At 44.7% G+C, this 14988-nt stretch overlaps 1 protein-coding gene across 1 annotated transcript in view; it reads left to right on the top strand.

The window, feature by feature from the left end:
* The window catches only part of LOC121531740 (plexin-B2), a 202625-nt gene that overhangs the window by 182971 nt on the left and 4666 nt on the right, over nt 1-14988 (top strand). Inside the window, exons 15-32 of the mRNA XM_041837155.2 lie at nt 81-229; nt 496-607; nt 1141-1277; nt 1636-1818; nt 2096-2204; nt 3656-3865; nt 5500-5685; nt 5925-6058; nt 6248-6348; nt 9056-9285; nt 9639-9820; nt 10616-10682; nt 11639-11785; nt 12595-12751; nt 12954-13054; nt 13596-13680; nt 13836-13984; nt 14406-14566. Of these exons, the coding sequence (XP_041693089.2) occupies nt 81-229; nt 496-607; nt 1141-1277; nt 1636-1818; nt 2096-2204; nt 3656-3865; nt 5500-5685; nt 5925-6058; nt 6248-6348; nt 9056-9285; nt 9639-9820; nt 10616-10682; nt 11639-11785; nt 12595-12751; nt 12954-13054; nt 13596-13680; nt 13836-13984; nt 14406-14566 (2600 nt within the window). The remainder of the gene's footprint in view (nt 1-80; nt 230-495; nt 608-1140; nt 1278-1635; nt 1819-2095; nt 2205-3655; nt 3866-5499; nt 5686-5924; nt 6059-6247; nt 6349-9055; nt 9286-9638; nt 9821-10615; nt 10683-11638; nt 11786-12594; nt 12752-12953; nt 13055-13595; nt 13681-13835; nt 13985-14405; nt 14567-14988) is intronic.

Here is a 14988-nt window from a genome sequence, read left to right as displayed (position 1 = left end):
TTAATCTAAAAGTGGTAGGGTAATGTATAGTAATCTAAAAGCCTGTAATCTTAGATCTGTTCCCCAATTCCCCCTCCCAGATCATCCCTCGCTATGGGCCCATGAAGGGGGGCATCTCTGTCACCATCAAGGGCTCCAACCTGGGCATCCACAAGGAGGACATCAAGGCCATCAGTGTGGTGGGGGTGTCCTGTATACACCAGGAGGAAAAATACACTGTCTCCACCAGGTAATACACAGAATGACACCCTATTCCCTTTATAGTGCACTACTTTTGACCAGCGGCCCATAGGACACACCCACAGTCACCCTTTCTCCGAGTGTGTTGATGGAGAACTGAAGGGGTTGTACTGTAACATGTTGTGTATTCTGGAATGTACTGTGCAGTTGCTGTCCTGAAACAACCCTAAATGGAGGTGGCCTCTGTAAATGGAGATGACCTACCCAAATGTACACGAGCACTCTAAAATCTCTTCCATCCTCTCTGGTTTCCAGTGTGGTGTGTGAGATCGGCCCCTTGGACCTGCTGAGCACCAACTGGGGGCAGGTGGAGGTGGAGTTGGAGGGAGGGAAGAGAGGAACGTCCTCCGCTTTCTTCACATACCGGGTAGCTAACCTACCACACTCCTTCACTTCAGGATGGGAGGATGGACTCATGAAGTGTTTACCTGATTTGGTTATGTTATCACCATTGTTTTATTTTCAATTTCCCAGCTATACAGACGCTGTATTAAAGAGCCCTTTATCAGTACGCATGAAGGGCATGTCATTTAAGTGTAATAATATTCTGTTGAATAAGCTACTCTGGTACTGCCACATTACACTGGCAGGTAATGCCCAGTGCGATAAGATGAAATTGAGTTTTGTGTATTATATTAGAAGGTGTGATACGACGCTTCTATTTCCTCTGGTGCCTTAACAGGGTACGCTGAAGCAATTTGACTGTCTTTCTTTATCTCACACGGCTAAAGCTTCCCCACAGGGGACCGCTCCGCCTAACTGTTTACTCAGCAAATTGAAGGAAATGCGTGTGGGTGGGTGGGTGGGCGGGTGGGCGGGTGTGCGTTTTGAAAGCCTTGTGGGGGAAGAAATGAGACATGAATAGGATGACAGAGCGTGTTTTCTTACATGGTCCTCCAGGACCCCATAGCCCGCTCGGTTCACCCCGACAAGGGCTCCAAGGCCGGGGGCACTGTCATCACCATCTCTGGCTCCAACCTGGACACAGCCACCAGGGAGGACATCACCGTCACCGTCGGCGGGGTGGTGTGCACTGTGTAAGTACTGCTGCATCCTGGGAAAGGAACTAGTATTGGGCAAGGTTGCGGTGGTCTGGTCACTGGTCATCTGGATGTGTTCACGTTCAGCCAACTCTTTAGCATGATAACGTGCAACAGGAAACGTGTTGTAAGCTTAAGTGTGTACAGATCTAGCAAGCAGGGTTGATGCATTGAAAATCAAGACATTAATTGAACATTTGGCCATGATTTTCTTTAATAAGAAAGCCCGGTAATTACCTAGCTGTCATGGTTCTGCTATGTTAGTCTCCTGTGCACCATGATCCCGGTTGACCCCTAGTTCTGAGTGGTCTGTGTCCCTGGCTGACTGTGTCCCTGGCTGTGTCCTTGTCTGCAGGGTGACATTTGGTGCGGACATCATCTGCAGGATGGGAGAGTACCGGGCAGACAAGGTCCCCTCTGACCTGCTCATGGTCACGGTAAAGTATGGGAAGAGTACCACCACGGCCGTCCCCACAGCCTTCCAGTTCTGGGAGAACCCCACCATCCTGGACCACCACCCCAAGGGAAGCTTTGTGTGGTGAGTATCAGACCTCTAGAGACAAGAAGCTATTCTAGAGGCGTTGTCTACATTGTCTCACAACTCCATCTGCACTGAGACGAGATGCGTTAGAATGATGCCACCTGTCGTAAGACAATGAAAGCTTCCCTAGTGTAGTTTAATGGCATTCAATTTCCAACACACCTGGCTCCCTCTCCATGACAACAGTTTGTAGCATCAATGAAATGTGAATGTGAGCCCCTCTGTGGGTTAAAATCATTCCTTTTGTCCCTTTGTTATGGTGATGTTGTTTCAGTGGTGGGAGGACCATCGTGGTGACAGGATCTGGGTTTGACCTCATCCAGAATGCCATCATGAGGGTCCAGGCCTTGGCAGAAGAGTGGTCCGGCATGAGTCCTACTGAGGCATGGATTAATCTCTCTCTCTTTCTCGTTCACTGCCTCCCCCCTCTCTCTCTCTCTCTCTCTCTCTCTCTCTCTCTCTCTCTCTCTCTCTCTCTCTCTCTCTCTCTCTCTCTCTCTCTCTCTCCACCACTGGCAGTGTATCAGTTTATCTGTCAATCAAACCACAGTCACTCCAGCTCAGCCCTAAACCTAAAATCCTAAACCACCCCTCTATCTCAACCACATATGGACTGTTAAATTGCTCCTCATAAACTAACTTTCAGTGATCAGGAAGAAAGATGCCATAGGCCTGCATTACGGCCTCATTCAGGCAGCTTCATTATAGACCATAATTCCTTAAACCTGGAAGATTGCATCAAAAAAGCTCTGATTCATCCAGAAATAATCAAGAGAGTTTGACTTAATGTCACACAATCCACCCCGAGCTGCTGTAGGGGCTTCGCAGATGCAGACTCCTGCTCCCTGATGCCTTGGGCGGAATAAGCAGCGATTTGATGCATTTCATTTAGAGGCTAAATTTAATAGAGGAATTAAGGTTCCAGCAGATTACGTGTAGGCAGCTCTGCTCTGTTCTGCTCCTCTCTCTCTCCCTGGGTGGCAGGGACTTGGGGCCGGGGACTTAGGGGAACTTGGGGCCTCACAAACTGGTGACTGATAAAGTTTACTTATTAAAGACCTTGTGTGGTTGAAATCAGCATCTTTCCATGGTAATATTCTGTATATTCTGGCCATTCTGAACTGTATATAACTGCCTTAATGTTGCTGGACCCCAGGACAGCAGCTAATGGGGATCCTTAGTCAATACAAATACAAACTAAACATTTATTATAAACTGGGTGGTTCGAGCCTTGAATGCTCATTGGCTGACAGCCGTGGTATATCAGACCGTATACCACGGGTATTACAAAACATTTATTTTTACTGTTCTAATTACGTTGGTAACCAGTTTATAATAGCAATAAGGCACCTCGGGGGTTTGTGATATATGGCCAATATACCACGACTAAGGGCTGTATCCAAGCACTCCGCGTTGCGTCGTACGTAAGAATAGCCCTTAGCCGTGGTATATTAGCCATATACCACACTTCCTCTGACCTTACTGCTTAATGTAGGCCTATAGTGGTTCTAAAATGTATGTGTCTTGGAATGAGCATAGTATGATGGTTAAAGAGTATAGATGAAATCAGACATCCAGAAATGTATACCTTTGATGGGGAATGGCAATTCAGTTGGAAAGAATCCCATACTGTCTTGTTTTCACATAGTGCCACAAATGTTAGGAAAAAACAAGAACAACACCATTATGTTGAATCTCACCTCTGTATTTATACAGTAACAGTATGCTATTCAGTGTGGTCTCACCCTAAAGATACATCAAGTTACTGATTAACAAAACAAGCACATGCCACATCTATTTAATTATGTGGGTCTCACCTCTCCTCCTCTCCTAGTACCTCCAGGAGGCTCTGAGTAAGAACGACACGGTTCTCCAGTTCCTGTCCCCTGCCGTCAACAGGTCCTATGAGACCCAGGTGTTCAGGACCTTCATCCAGCTGGACAACTGGGTGAGGGAGCTCAAGCCCTTTGACTACCACCCCAACCCTGTCTTCAACCCCCTCACCAAGAAGTTAATCACCGAGACCTCCATCATCATCGTCACTGTGAGTAGTAGAGGCTCACTACTGATAGGGTCTTTCTCGGATGTAGTACTCGAAATTATGAAATTAGAAGACTATGTTAAGATTTGGGCCAGGAGTTTTTTACCTGACCATGTGAGCTGACCTATTATACAGTGCATTCAGAAAGTATACAGACCCCTTGACTTTTTCCACATTTTGTTACGTTACAGCCTTATTCTAAAATTGATTAAATTAATTATTTTCCTCATCAATCTACACACAATACCCCATAATGACAAAGCGAAAACTGATTTTCTGAAATCTTTGCAAATTTATTACAAATAAAAAACAGAAATACCTTATTTACATACGTAAATGAGGTCGAAGGAATTGTCCGAAGGGCTCCGAGACAGGATTGTGTCGAGGCACAGATCTGGGGAAGGGTACCAAAAAATGTCTGCAGCATTGAAGATCCCCAAGAACACAGTGGCCTCCATCATTCTTAAATGGAAGAAGTTTGGAAACACCAAGACTCTTCCTAGAGCTGGCCGCCCGGCCAAACTGAGCATTCGGTGAGAAGGGCCTTGGTCAGGGAGGTGACCAAGAACCCGATGGTCACTCTGACAGAGCTCCAGAGTTCCTCTGTGGAGATGGGAGAACCTTCCAGAAGGACAACCATCTCTGCAGCACTCCACCAATCAGGCCTTTATGGTAAGAGTGGCTTCCGTGGCCAGACGGAAGCCATTCCTCAGTAAAAGGCACATGACAGCGCGCTTGGAGTTTGACAAAAGACACCTAAAGGACTCTGACCATGAGAAATCAGATTCTCTGGTCTGATGAAACCAAGATTGAACTCTTTGGCCTGAATGCCAAGGGTCACGTCTGGAGGAAACCTGGCACCATCCCTACGGTGAAGCATAGTGGTGGCAGCATCATGCTGTGTGGATGTTTTTCAGCGGCAGGGAGACTAGTCAGGATCGAGGGAAAGATGAACAGAACAAAGTACAGAGAGATCCTTGATGAAAACCTGCTCCAGAGCGCTCAGGACCTCAGACTAGGGCGAAGGTTCACCTTCCAACGGGACAACGACCCTAAGCGCGCAGCCAAGACAACGCAGGAGTGGCTTCGGGACAAGTCTCTGAATGTCCTTGAGTGGCCCAGACAGAGCCCGGACTTGAACCCAATCGAACATCTCTGGAGAGACCTGAAAATAGCTGTGCAGCGACGCTCCCCATCCAACCTGACAGAGCTTGATAGGATCTGCAGAGAAGAATGGGAGAAACTCCCCAATACAGGTGTGCCAAGCTTGTAGCGTCATACTCAAGAAGACTCAAGGCTGTAATCGCTGCCAAAGGTGCTTCAACAAAGTACTGAGTAAAGGGTCTGAATATTTATGTAATTTCTAAAAACGTGTTTTTGCCTTGTCATTATGGAGTATTGTGTGAAGATTGATGAGGGAAAAAACAAATGTAATCAATTTTAGAATAAGGCTGTAACGTAACAAAATGTGGAAAAAGTCAAGGGGTCTGAATACTTTCCGAATGCACTGTTAGGTACAACTAGGGTACAACTAGAGTTTTTCCAGTTCAGGTTACATGTTCTGGAAAAAGTCCTGGTCGCAGTTATATTAATCTTGATCTATACAATAATCCCATTCTCTACGGTTTCCATGGTAGGGCCGAGGCTTCTCCAAGGCCATGACAGCCAAGGAGGCCCAGGCGTTTGTGGGGGACGTCCCCTACTTTGTCAACACCCTCCAGGATGACAAGCTGTTCCTGGACCCCCCATCCAGCCAGCCCCGGGCCCGCTCCAAACGCCACCGCAGACGCAGAGACACCAGCTCCGACCCATTGGACCTGCTAGTGAGAATACACACACACACACACACTGGACCACACAGATACATTGATCTGTCTTTGCTATCTTTTAATTTATCTGCAGTTTCCTAAAGATGGGTAATTAAATTCTGCCTGCCAAAATAGTTCCAGAGTAATTTGGTGTCAGGGCAACTTAATGTTAAAAGTTGCCAATATTGTTTTGAAGGCATTCTCCTATCTACAGTATTGATAATAATGATCCTGCTGTAACCTGTGTGTTCCAGATTAAGTTTGGGAATGGAGAGTGGGTGGTGGGCTCGGTGCACTACGAGAGGAAGAACGAGGTGTCTCTATTAATCATCCCTGCAGTCATCGTCCCCATGCTACTCATCATCCTCATATCTATCTATTGCTACAGGTAGGCTACAGTACACCATACCGTCTTTGTCCATGCATGTGTGGGCGACAACTTCAGTTGGTGTCACGGATCCAAGCCAGCTGAATGATGCACACTTGACAGAAATGTACAATGTTACATGAGTTAGAGTGTATGTTGGTGTCGGTTTTTGTCTTTGCTCATTGCTGTGTGTGTGTGTTGTATGCACAGGAGGAAGAGCCAGCAGGCTGAGAGAGAGTATGAGAAGGTGAAACACCAGCTGGAGAATCTGGAGGAGAGTGTACGAGACCGCTGCAAGAAAGAGTTCACAGGTACTACATTATAACCACAGCTGTTAAGCATAACTGTCTAAGGCCACCAAGGGTCTTCATTACACTTCATTATACTTAATTATACCTTCCTTATACTTCATATTAAGTACTTCATCTACACATCCATACATCTAAGTATCTTTATTGAGACATGATTTATAGATAACACATGACTTACTTGACTTAAACCCTTTTGCTCTTTGGGGAGCATAGGTCATTCACAAACTTCCTCCAGTGGGCTCGGTGTTGGGCGGTTTTTTGTGCTTCTTTCAAGGATGATCCTGCATCTATAAGTTCTGCCTCCACAGAGCTTCTCCAACTGGTTCTGGGTCTTCCAAGTTTCCCTTTTCCCTGTGGGTTCCAGGTTAGAGCTTGACTAGTCGTGTTGGTGGGTGGTTTCCTCAAGCTGTGCCTGATCCAGCCCCATTTCCTACATTTTATTTGAGTGTCAATTTGTTCTTGCTGTGTGATTTCCTAGAGATCTTCATTCCTTATGGTGTTAGGCCAGTATATTCCCAGGATGTGTCTTAGGCATTTGTTTATCAAAGTTTGTTGCTTGTGGCTCATGTGGTTCTCCATGTTTCTGCTCCATATAGTTGGAGTTGAAGATGCGTAGTTTGTTTCGTGTTGATATTTGTTTTGAGATCCATATTTGTTTTAGAATTAGAAATTAGGTTCTTTCCTTTCCTATTCTTGTTTGTATATCTTTGTCAATTCCTCCATCTTTTCCGATGACGCTTCCCAGATAAGTGAATGTGTCCACTTCCTCCATGTACATCTCCGTCCAGGTTTATGGTGTGGTCCGTGTTTTGATTGATGCTCATGACCTTGGTTTTTGACTTTTTGATGTTGAGTCCAGTGGTAATTGTGCTAGAAGCCAGTTTTGAGGTTTTGTTCTGCATCTGTTGTTTTGTGTGTGATAAGTGTACTATGTCATCGACCAAGTCTAGTTCATCTAGTTGGGACCAGAGGGTCCACTGTATACCGAGGTTTTGTCCTGTGGTGGTTTCCTTCATTATCCAGTCGACTGCCATGAGAAAGAGAAGGGGGGACAGCAGGCAACCTTGTCGAACTCCTGTGTTTATGAGGAAGCTGTCAGTGAGGTGTGTACTTCTCGGCAGGATGACTGTAGGTAGAGCTGTTGGCTGATGTTGCTAAACTCCTTTGGTATGCCGTAGTGTGCCATGAGCTTCCACAAGGTTTCTCGGTCCAGACTGTCGAATGCTTTTTAATAGTCAATGAATGTGAGGAGTAGAGATGTGTTCCAGTCTGTTCAACAATGATGCAAAGGGTGGCAATGTGGTCGGTACATGATCTATCTTGTCGGAATCCTGCTTGTTTGTCTCTTAGTTCTTTGTCCAATGCTTTTGAAAGGCTTTCCAGGATGATCCTGCTGAATGCTCTTCCTGGCATGGATAAAAGCGTTATGCCCCTGTAGTTATTGCAGTCTCTGAGGGTGCCTTTTTTGGGAAACTTTACCAGGTGTCCATTCGCTTGGTACTTTTTCTTCATCCAAATCTGTCCCAGAAGTTGGAGCAGCATTTCGGTTGCTTTCTCGGAGTCTGCTCTGACGGCTTCCGGAGGTATTCCATAATGTCCTGGTGATTTTAATTTTTTTCATTTTTACTGGGAAGTTTTGCTTGATATTAATGGCACAAAAGTAACTCACTCACTAGAGGATTGCACCACATAATAACACTATTCCTCTATTAAAGGTGTTTAAAGCAGCAATCCTTAATTGAAACATTGGCAAAGTGTTCTCCCCGCGACAGTTTCAGTAAAAAGCTGAGGGATGGGGCTGGAGAAATGCAACCACTCTCAGATCGATAGACTACGCTTTGGATGCAAGATCTGACCATCCATGATATCAACAGTGGTTGTTTACATTTATTTTGTTTACAAACATTGGAGTAAAACAAGCTTATATTTTGGATGATTTATATATACACTAGATGACTGATAGGGGTGCTGTGTTGAAGCCACCGTGCCTCCATCTTGGCAATCCCCTATCATTGTAAAAAATGTTTTGGAAGCTATATAAATGCATTTATTAATTAATGTCTGCATTCGTTTTGCCACGTTTATTATATTACAGACACCTTAAAGCATACTTTAAAAATATATTATGTGAGCTAAACATACAAATAAACATATAGAAAAACATATAATTTTTAGAGATTACGAATGTTACTGTTCCCACTACAACAACAAAAAATGTGGAGAATAACATTATTTCAATCCCACGTGTGAATCTGCAATTACACATGTGAAAGCAAGATTTTCACAGTTGGAGTTTTCTTACATGTGAAACTGAACATGTTTTCACGTGTGATTGATTTTCACATGTGAACTTGCAATTCCACATGTGAAAGTGAGATTTTCACATTTTGAGTTTGTGAAACAGAAAATGTGATTTTCACATGTGAATGGATTTCACATGTGAAACTGCATATCCGATTTCCACATGTAAAACCGCACATTTCACATGTTATTCTCCTCACATGTGAAGAAAGGTGGTGTAAACATGTGAACTCTAAATTTAATACATGTGAAAATATGGTTTTACAAGTTAAATTTAAGCTCAACATGTGAAAAAAGCAATTTGACAAATTTGACACGTTTTTCTTGTAAGGGAGTATATGTTTACTGTATGTTGCTGTAATGTCTCAGGATGAGAACAGATGTTTATTTTTCTCTCCCCTGTCAGACCTGATGATAGAGATGGAGGACCATACCAACGACCTAAGCGAGGGGCGAATCCCCTTCCTGGACTATAAGACCTACACAGACCGCGTCTTCTTCCTGCCCTCCAAGGACGGGGCCAATGACGTGATGATCACAGGCAAGCTGGACATCCCTGAGGCACGGAAGGCTATCGTGGCCCAGGCCCTCAACCAGTTTTCCAACCTGCTCAACTCCAAGACCTTCCTCATCAACGTAAGGCACATTGAGCCTAGCCAAATAATATCTCTGGTTGTATTTCAATAGTCTAAAGTGGCTTTCTCTTCTTGTTTCCCTGATCTTAATCTGCACTGATCTAAAAAACAGAGGAAAGGTGAAAACTGTGTTAGATGCCTGTTGGATATATTGGAGGCTTGTATATGTTTTATGCCTGTACCAGTCCAATCTGTTCATAATAGAGCAGATTAAGGAAATTAGACATGGAGAGATGGCTATTTCAAATTATTGAGATCCCCCTTCCATTGTTTGAGGTGGAAGATTTAGCAACAGTTTATGTTAACTGGATTATCATTAACTGGATCTTCTGTCAATCTCCACTGTGTGTGTAGTTCATCAAGACGCTGGAAGGCCGTCCAGACTTCAACGCCCGGGCCAAGGTGTACTTTGCCTCCCTGCTGACAGTGGCTCTGCATGGGAAGCTGGAGTACTACACTGACATCATGAGAACCTTGCTGCTGGAGCTCATGGGGAACTATGTCGACAGCAAGAACCCCAAACTCATGTTACGCAGGTCAGGGGTATTACTCTCTAGCTTTAGGTCTTGTTCTGGTAGCTCTACCTATTGTAACTTAAGTTCTGGTAGCTTAAGTTTTGGTAGCTTTAGTTTTGAAAGCTTTAGTTTCGATAGATTTAGTTCTGTTAGCTTTAGCTCTGGTAGCTTTAGCTCTGGTAGCTTTAGCTCTGGTAGCTTTAGCTCTGGTAGCTTTAGTTTTGGTAGCTTTAGTTTTGGTAGCTTTAGTTTTGGTAGCTTTAATTTTGGTAGCTTATGTTTTGGTAGCTTATGTTTTGGTAGCTTTAGTTTCGGTAGATTTAGTTCTAGCAGCGTATGTTCTGGTTTCCCTGGCAGCAAACATCACACTAACCAGCCAGTGGCTTGTCCATTTGGCCAATGTCTCCAACTCTGGTATTGTAGTTCACAGCAGAAAGGAGTTCCTGAACAGAGCTCAGTTGTCTAGTATAACAGAACCAGGGGTTGTGTAATGTGAAATGTCAACTGTGCTCAGCAGTGTTTGAGTGGCTGTGCTATAGCGCAACGTGTGTAATTATCCCCAATGGAGGAGCTAATTATGCTGATGAGTCCATTGTGCTAACATCCTCCACATACATATGACTGTTCATTGGATGTGCTAATGCCAAACAATAGGCCCTGTGAATGGAGAGTGGGTTCAGCAGTTCATGCTAAAGGTTGCTTTGTATTAGTATTGTGAGATGTGTCAGTCACTCCTTTGTTTTGTACTGTAGGTCGGAGACCGTAACAGAAATGTTGAGATGTGTCACTCAGCCCTGTGTGTTGTCCTGTCTGTAGGTCAGAGACCGTTGTGGAGAGGATGCTGTGTAACTGGATGTCCATCTGTCTTTACCAGTTCCTCAAGGTGATGGCATGACAATCTTTCATTCAATACAGTGAGGGAAAAAAGTATTTGATCCCCTGCTGATTTTGTAAGTTTGCCCACTGAAAAAGAAATGATAAGTCTATAATTTTTATGGTAGGTTTATTTGAACAGTGAGAGACAGAATAACAACAAAAAAATATTATACATTGATTTGCATTTTAATGAGGGAAATAAGTATTTGACCCCTCTGCAAAACATGACTTAGTACTTGGTGGCAAAACCCTTGTTGGCAATCACAGAGGTCAGACGTTTGTTGTAGTTGGCCACCAGGTTTGCACACATCTCAGGAGGGATTTTGTCCCACTCCTCTTTGCAGATCTTCTCCAAGTCATTAAGGTTTCAAGCCTGACGTTTGGCAACTCGAACCTTCAGCTCCCTCCACAGATTTTCTATGGGATTAAGGTCTGGAGACTGGCTAGGCCACTCCAGGACCTTAATGTGCTTCTTGAGCCACTCCTCTCCAGATCTTAATCCCATAGAAAATCTGTGGAGGTTCGAGTTGTCAAACGTCAGGCTCGAAACCTTAATGACTTGGAGAAGATCTGCAAAGAGGAGTGGGACAAAATCCCTCCTGAGATGTGTGCAAACCTGGTGGCCAACTACAACAAACGTCTGACCTCTGAGATTGCCAACAAGGGTTTTGCCACCAAGTACTAAGTCGTGTTTTCCTGTTCAAACAAACCTACCATTAAAATTATAGACTGATCATTTCTTTGTCAGTGGGCAAACGTACGAAATCAGCAGGGGATCAAATACTTTTTTCCCTCACTGTATGTTGTTGATATGTCATTAGTATGTATGTATGTGTGCGTTTAGGAGCCTCCTGAGTTAAGAAAAACATTATTTTGTGGTAATTTCATATTATGTGAGGAGTGTCAGATGTAACAATGTACCGAGTGTTCTGGCTGCACTCTGTCTCTGTGTGTTGTCAACAGGACTCCGCAGGAGAGCCCTTGTACAAACTGTTCCGAGCCATCAAGCATCAGATAGAGAAAGGTCCAGTAGACGCCAGAGTGAAGAAGGCCAAGTACACCCTGAACGACACGGGCCTGCTGGGAGACGATGTGGAGTACTGCGTCCTGGTGAGTGACACCAGACCGTTACCACGGTTACCCCCGCTCACACGCTCGCTCGAATCTCGCCCCCTGACAACCGCTGCTACTGCGATTGTGTTCATCTGAGTCTGTTCTGACTGCCTTTTCACTGACTGTCCTGACTGCAATTATGTGTCGCATCCATGAACCCTTTTATATTTTTATACTGCGCCTACACTGTAGCAATTCAATACCCTTTTTGTCATGTTATACTGTGCCGACCTACACTGTAGCAATTCAATACCCTTTTTGTCATGTTATACTGTGCCTACCTACACTGTAGCAATTCAAGACTTGACTCACTGTACATAGGCTACCTTAGAAAGAAGTGTTTAACTATGTTTTGCTAATGCCAGATAATTAGATCCCAGCTGTCTCCCTAAACAGAGAAACCCTGTGGTAATTCCTTTTTCAAGGACAATTATCAAATTATACACAATCACAGATCCTGTTGCGGTTGCTCGCATCCTGTGATTCATTGAGTTGAAGAAGAATGACACAAAGTAATTACATAGTCTTCTACAACAGACTTTTTCAATTACAAAGAATCCGTTGTATAATCTGTAGTGTCCCTATCGAGTGGTCAGTTTGTTTGGATTCAGTCTGAGCTGTGAGCTGGGTCACCTGGTCAGAGTGACCGGAGTGAGTCCCTTGCTGGCAGCTGCTCGTTAGGCAGCCCTTGACGAGGTGACAGCACCTGTCATGTGTCAAAGATTACCACCTGCCTACAGTAGTTGCCATGGTAACGTTGCCACAGCAGGCTCACCTCATGGTATTGGCTCTGTTCCTCCTCTCAGACTCTGCAGGTGCTGGTGCACGGGGAAGGGCCAGATGTGACGCCCGTCAAGGTGTTGAACTGCGACACGGTGTCCCAGGTGAAGGAGAAGATAATCGAGGCAGTGTACAGGAATCTGCCCTACTCACAGAGACCCAAGGTGGACAGCGTCACTCTGGGTGAGAAGAGAACACACACACTCCACACACACACAGTCAGTATTCCAAACCATGTGTTGTGAAGATACTGCATATGAATACATTAACATCAGCAAGTCTGAAACAATTGGCACCATCTAGTAAGTGGAGTGGTGGTGGATGTCAATATATTTGAGTCATTATGGGTGGGTGTTCTAAGCTGCTGTTCTTGCCCCTGCCACAGAGTGGCGCCCTGGTTCCACAGGGCAGATCCTGTCAGACCTGGACTTAACATCCCAGAAGGAGGGCAGGTGGAGGCGCATCAACACCCTGGCCCACTACAACGTGAGTCTTCTAGTGACTGATCCATTAGATGTCAGAGAGAAGCCCTAATTCTGCTCTTTACTGGATCAATAATGAAAGAAGCTAGCACTGTGATGCAGTGGTCTAAGGCACTGCATCGCAGTGCTAGCTGTGCCACTAGAGATCCTGGTTCGAGTCCAGGCTCTGTCGCAGCCGGCCGCGACCAGGAGACCCATGGGCGGCGCACAATTGGTCCAGCGTCGTCCAAGGTAGGGGAGGGTTTGGCCGGTAGGGATGTGGGTTCGTTTCCCACGGGGGGCCAGTATAAAAAAATATATATATGTATGCATTCACTAACTGTAAGTCGCTCTGGATAAGAGCGTCTGCTAAATGACTAAAATGTAAATGTAAATAACACAGACAATGCCAAATAAATGCCCCAATAATGTGACAGTGGCACTATCTAATCAATGGCATGGAATATGAATTAGGTCCTGAGACCCAATGACAATCAGCTGGCCTGAGTGAGGTGTATATTGTGTCCTAGCTGAACACAGTGTGTGTGTGTTTTTTTTTTTTTCAGGTGCGAGACAACGCTACTCTAGTCCTGTCCAAGGTTCTTCACCCTCAACAGAACTATGACCAGAACCAGGATAACCAAGAGGAGAGTAAGTGATCACTATGAGATGTTATGAGGGGTCATGCATGCTTATGACAAGTCTAACAATGCATTATAACCACATGATAATGCATTATATCCGCTGGCTTTAAGTAATGTGTTTCTGAAAAGTAAAATAATTGGTCTCTACTCTCTCTCTACTAGGAAACTCCTTGTTGGACGATGACAAGGTGTTCCATCTGGTTCGGCCTGATGAGCTGGATGAGATGAAGTCTAAGAGGGGCAGCATGAAGGACAAGTCCATGACCAAAGCAATCACTGAGATCTATCTCACACGACTGCTCTCTGTCAAGGTATAACTACACTACCAGGCATAACTACAGTACTGTACGTACAACAGTTATAATAAGGTTATATGAGGACAAGTCCATGACCAAAGCCACCAAGGAGATCTGTCTCACACCACTGCTCTTTGTCAAGGTGGGCCTGCCATGTTTCAGTACAGTTACATTTCATTCAATAAAGAAAGGGATCTTTGAGATTCATTCTCTAAGAAAAGCTCTTTGTGGATGCTATGTGATAATAAGTGATGGTCAGTCTTCGAACAAAACTTTGTTTGTAGGTTTGAAGGTGTGCGTCAATGACGCAACCTTGCTTCATAGATACAGTGTGTAAATGACTGGGTCGCAGGTATCAGGCTGCACTGAGGTACTTGGCAGCTCCCTACCTCTCTGCCCTGCCTCACACTGTGTCTGTTGGTCTGCCTCCTTCCAGGGAACACTGCAGCAGTTTGTGGATGACTTCTTCCGCAGCGTGTTGTGTTCCGGGGCGGTGGTGCCACCCGCCATCAAGTACTTCTTTGACTTCCTGGACGAGCAGGCGCTCAAACACGAAAACGTAGATGAGGAGACCATCCACATCTGGAAGACCAACAGGTACACACATACATGGACACATGCATACACACACATACAGTGAGGGAAAAAAGTATTTGATCCCCTGCTGATTTTGTACGTTTGCCCACTGACAAAGACATGATCAGTCTATAATTTTAATGGTAGGTTTATTTGAACAGTGAGAGACAGAATAACAACAAAAAAATCCAGAAAAACGCATGTCAAAAATGTTATAAATTGATTTGCATTTTAATTAGGGAAATAAGTATTTGACCCCTCTGCAAAACATGACTTAGTACTTGGTGGCAAAACCCTTGTTGGCAATCACAGAGGTCAGACGTTTCTTGTAGTTGGCCACCAGGTTTGCACACATCTCAGGAGGGATTTTGTTCCACTCCTCTTTGCAGATCTTCTCCAAATCATTAAGGTTTCGAGGCTGACGTTTGGCAACTCGAACCTTC

This window comes from Coregonus clupeaformis, chromosome 19, assembly GCF_020615455.1.
Source record: "Coregonus clupeaformis isolate EN_2021a chromosome 19, ASM2061545v1, whole genome shotgun sequence".
NCBI lineage: Eukaryota > Metazoa > Chordata > Actinopteri > Salmoniformes > Salmonidae > Coregonus > Coregonus clupeaformis.
Note: the sequence above shows the minus strand (reverse complement) of the source record. Positions and strands in the feature narration are given on the sequence as shown.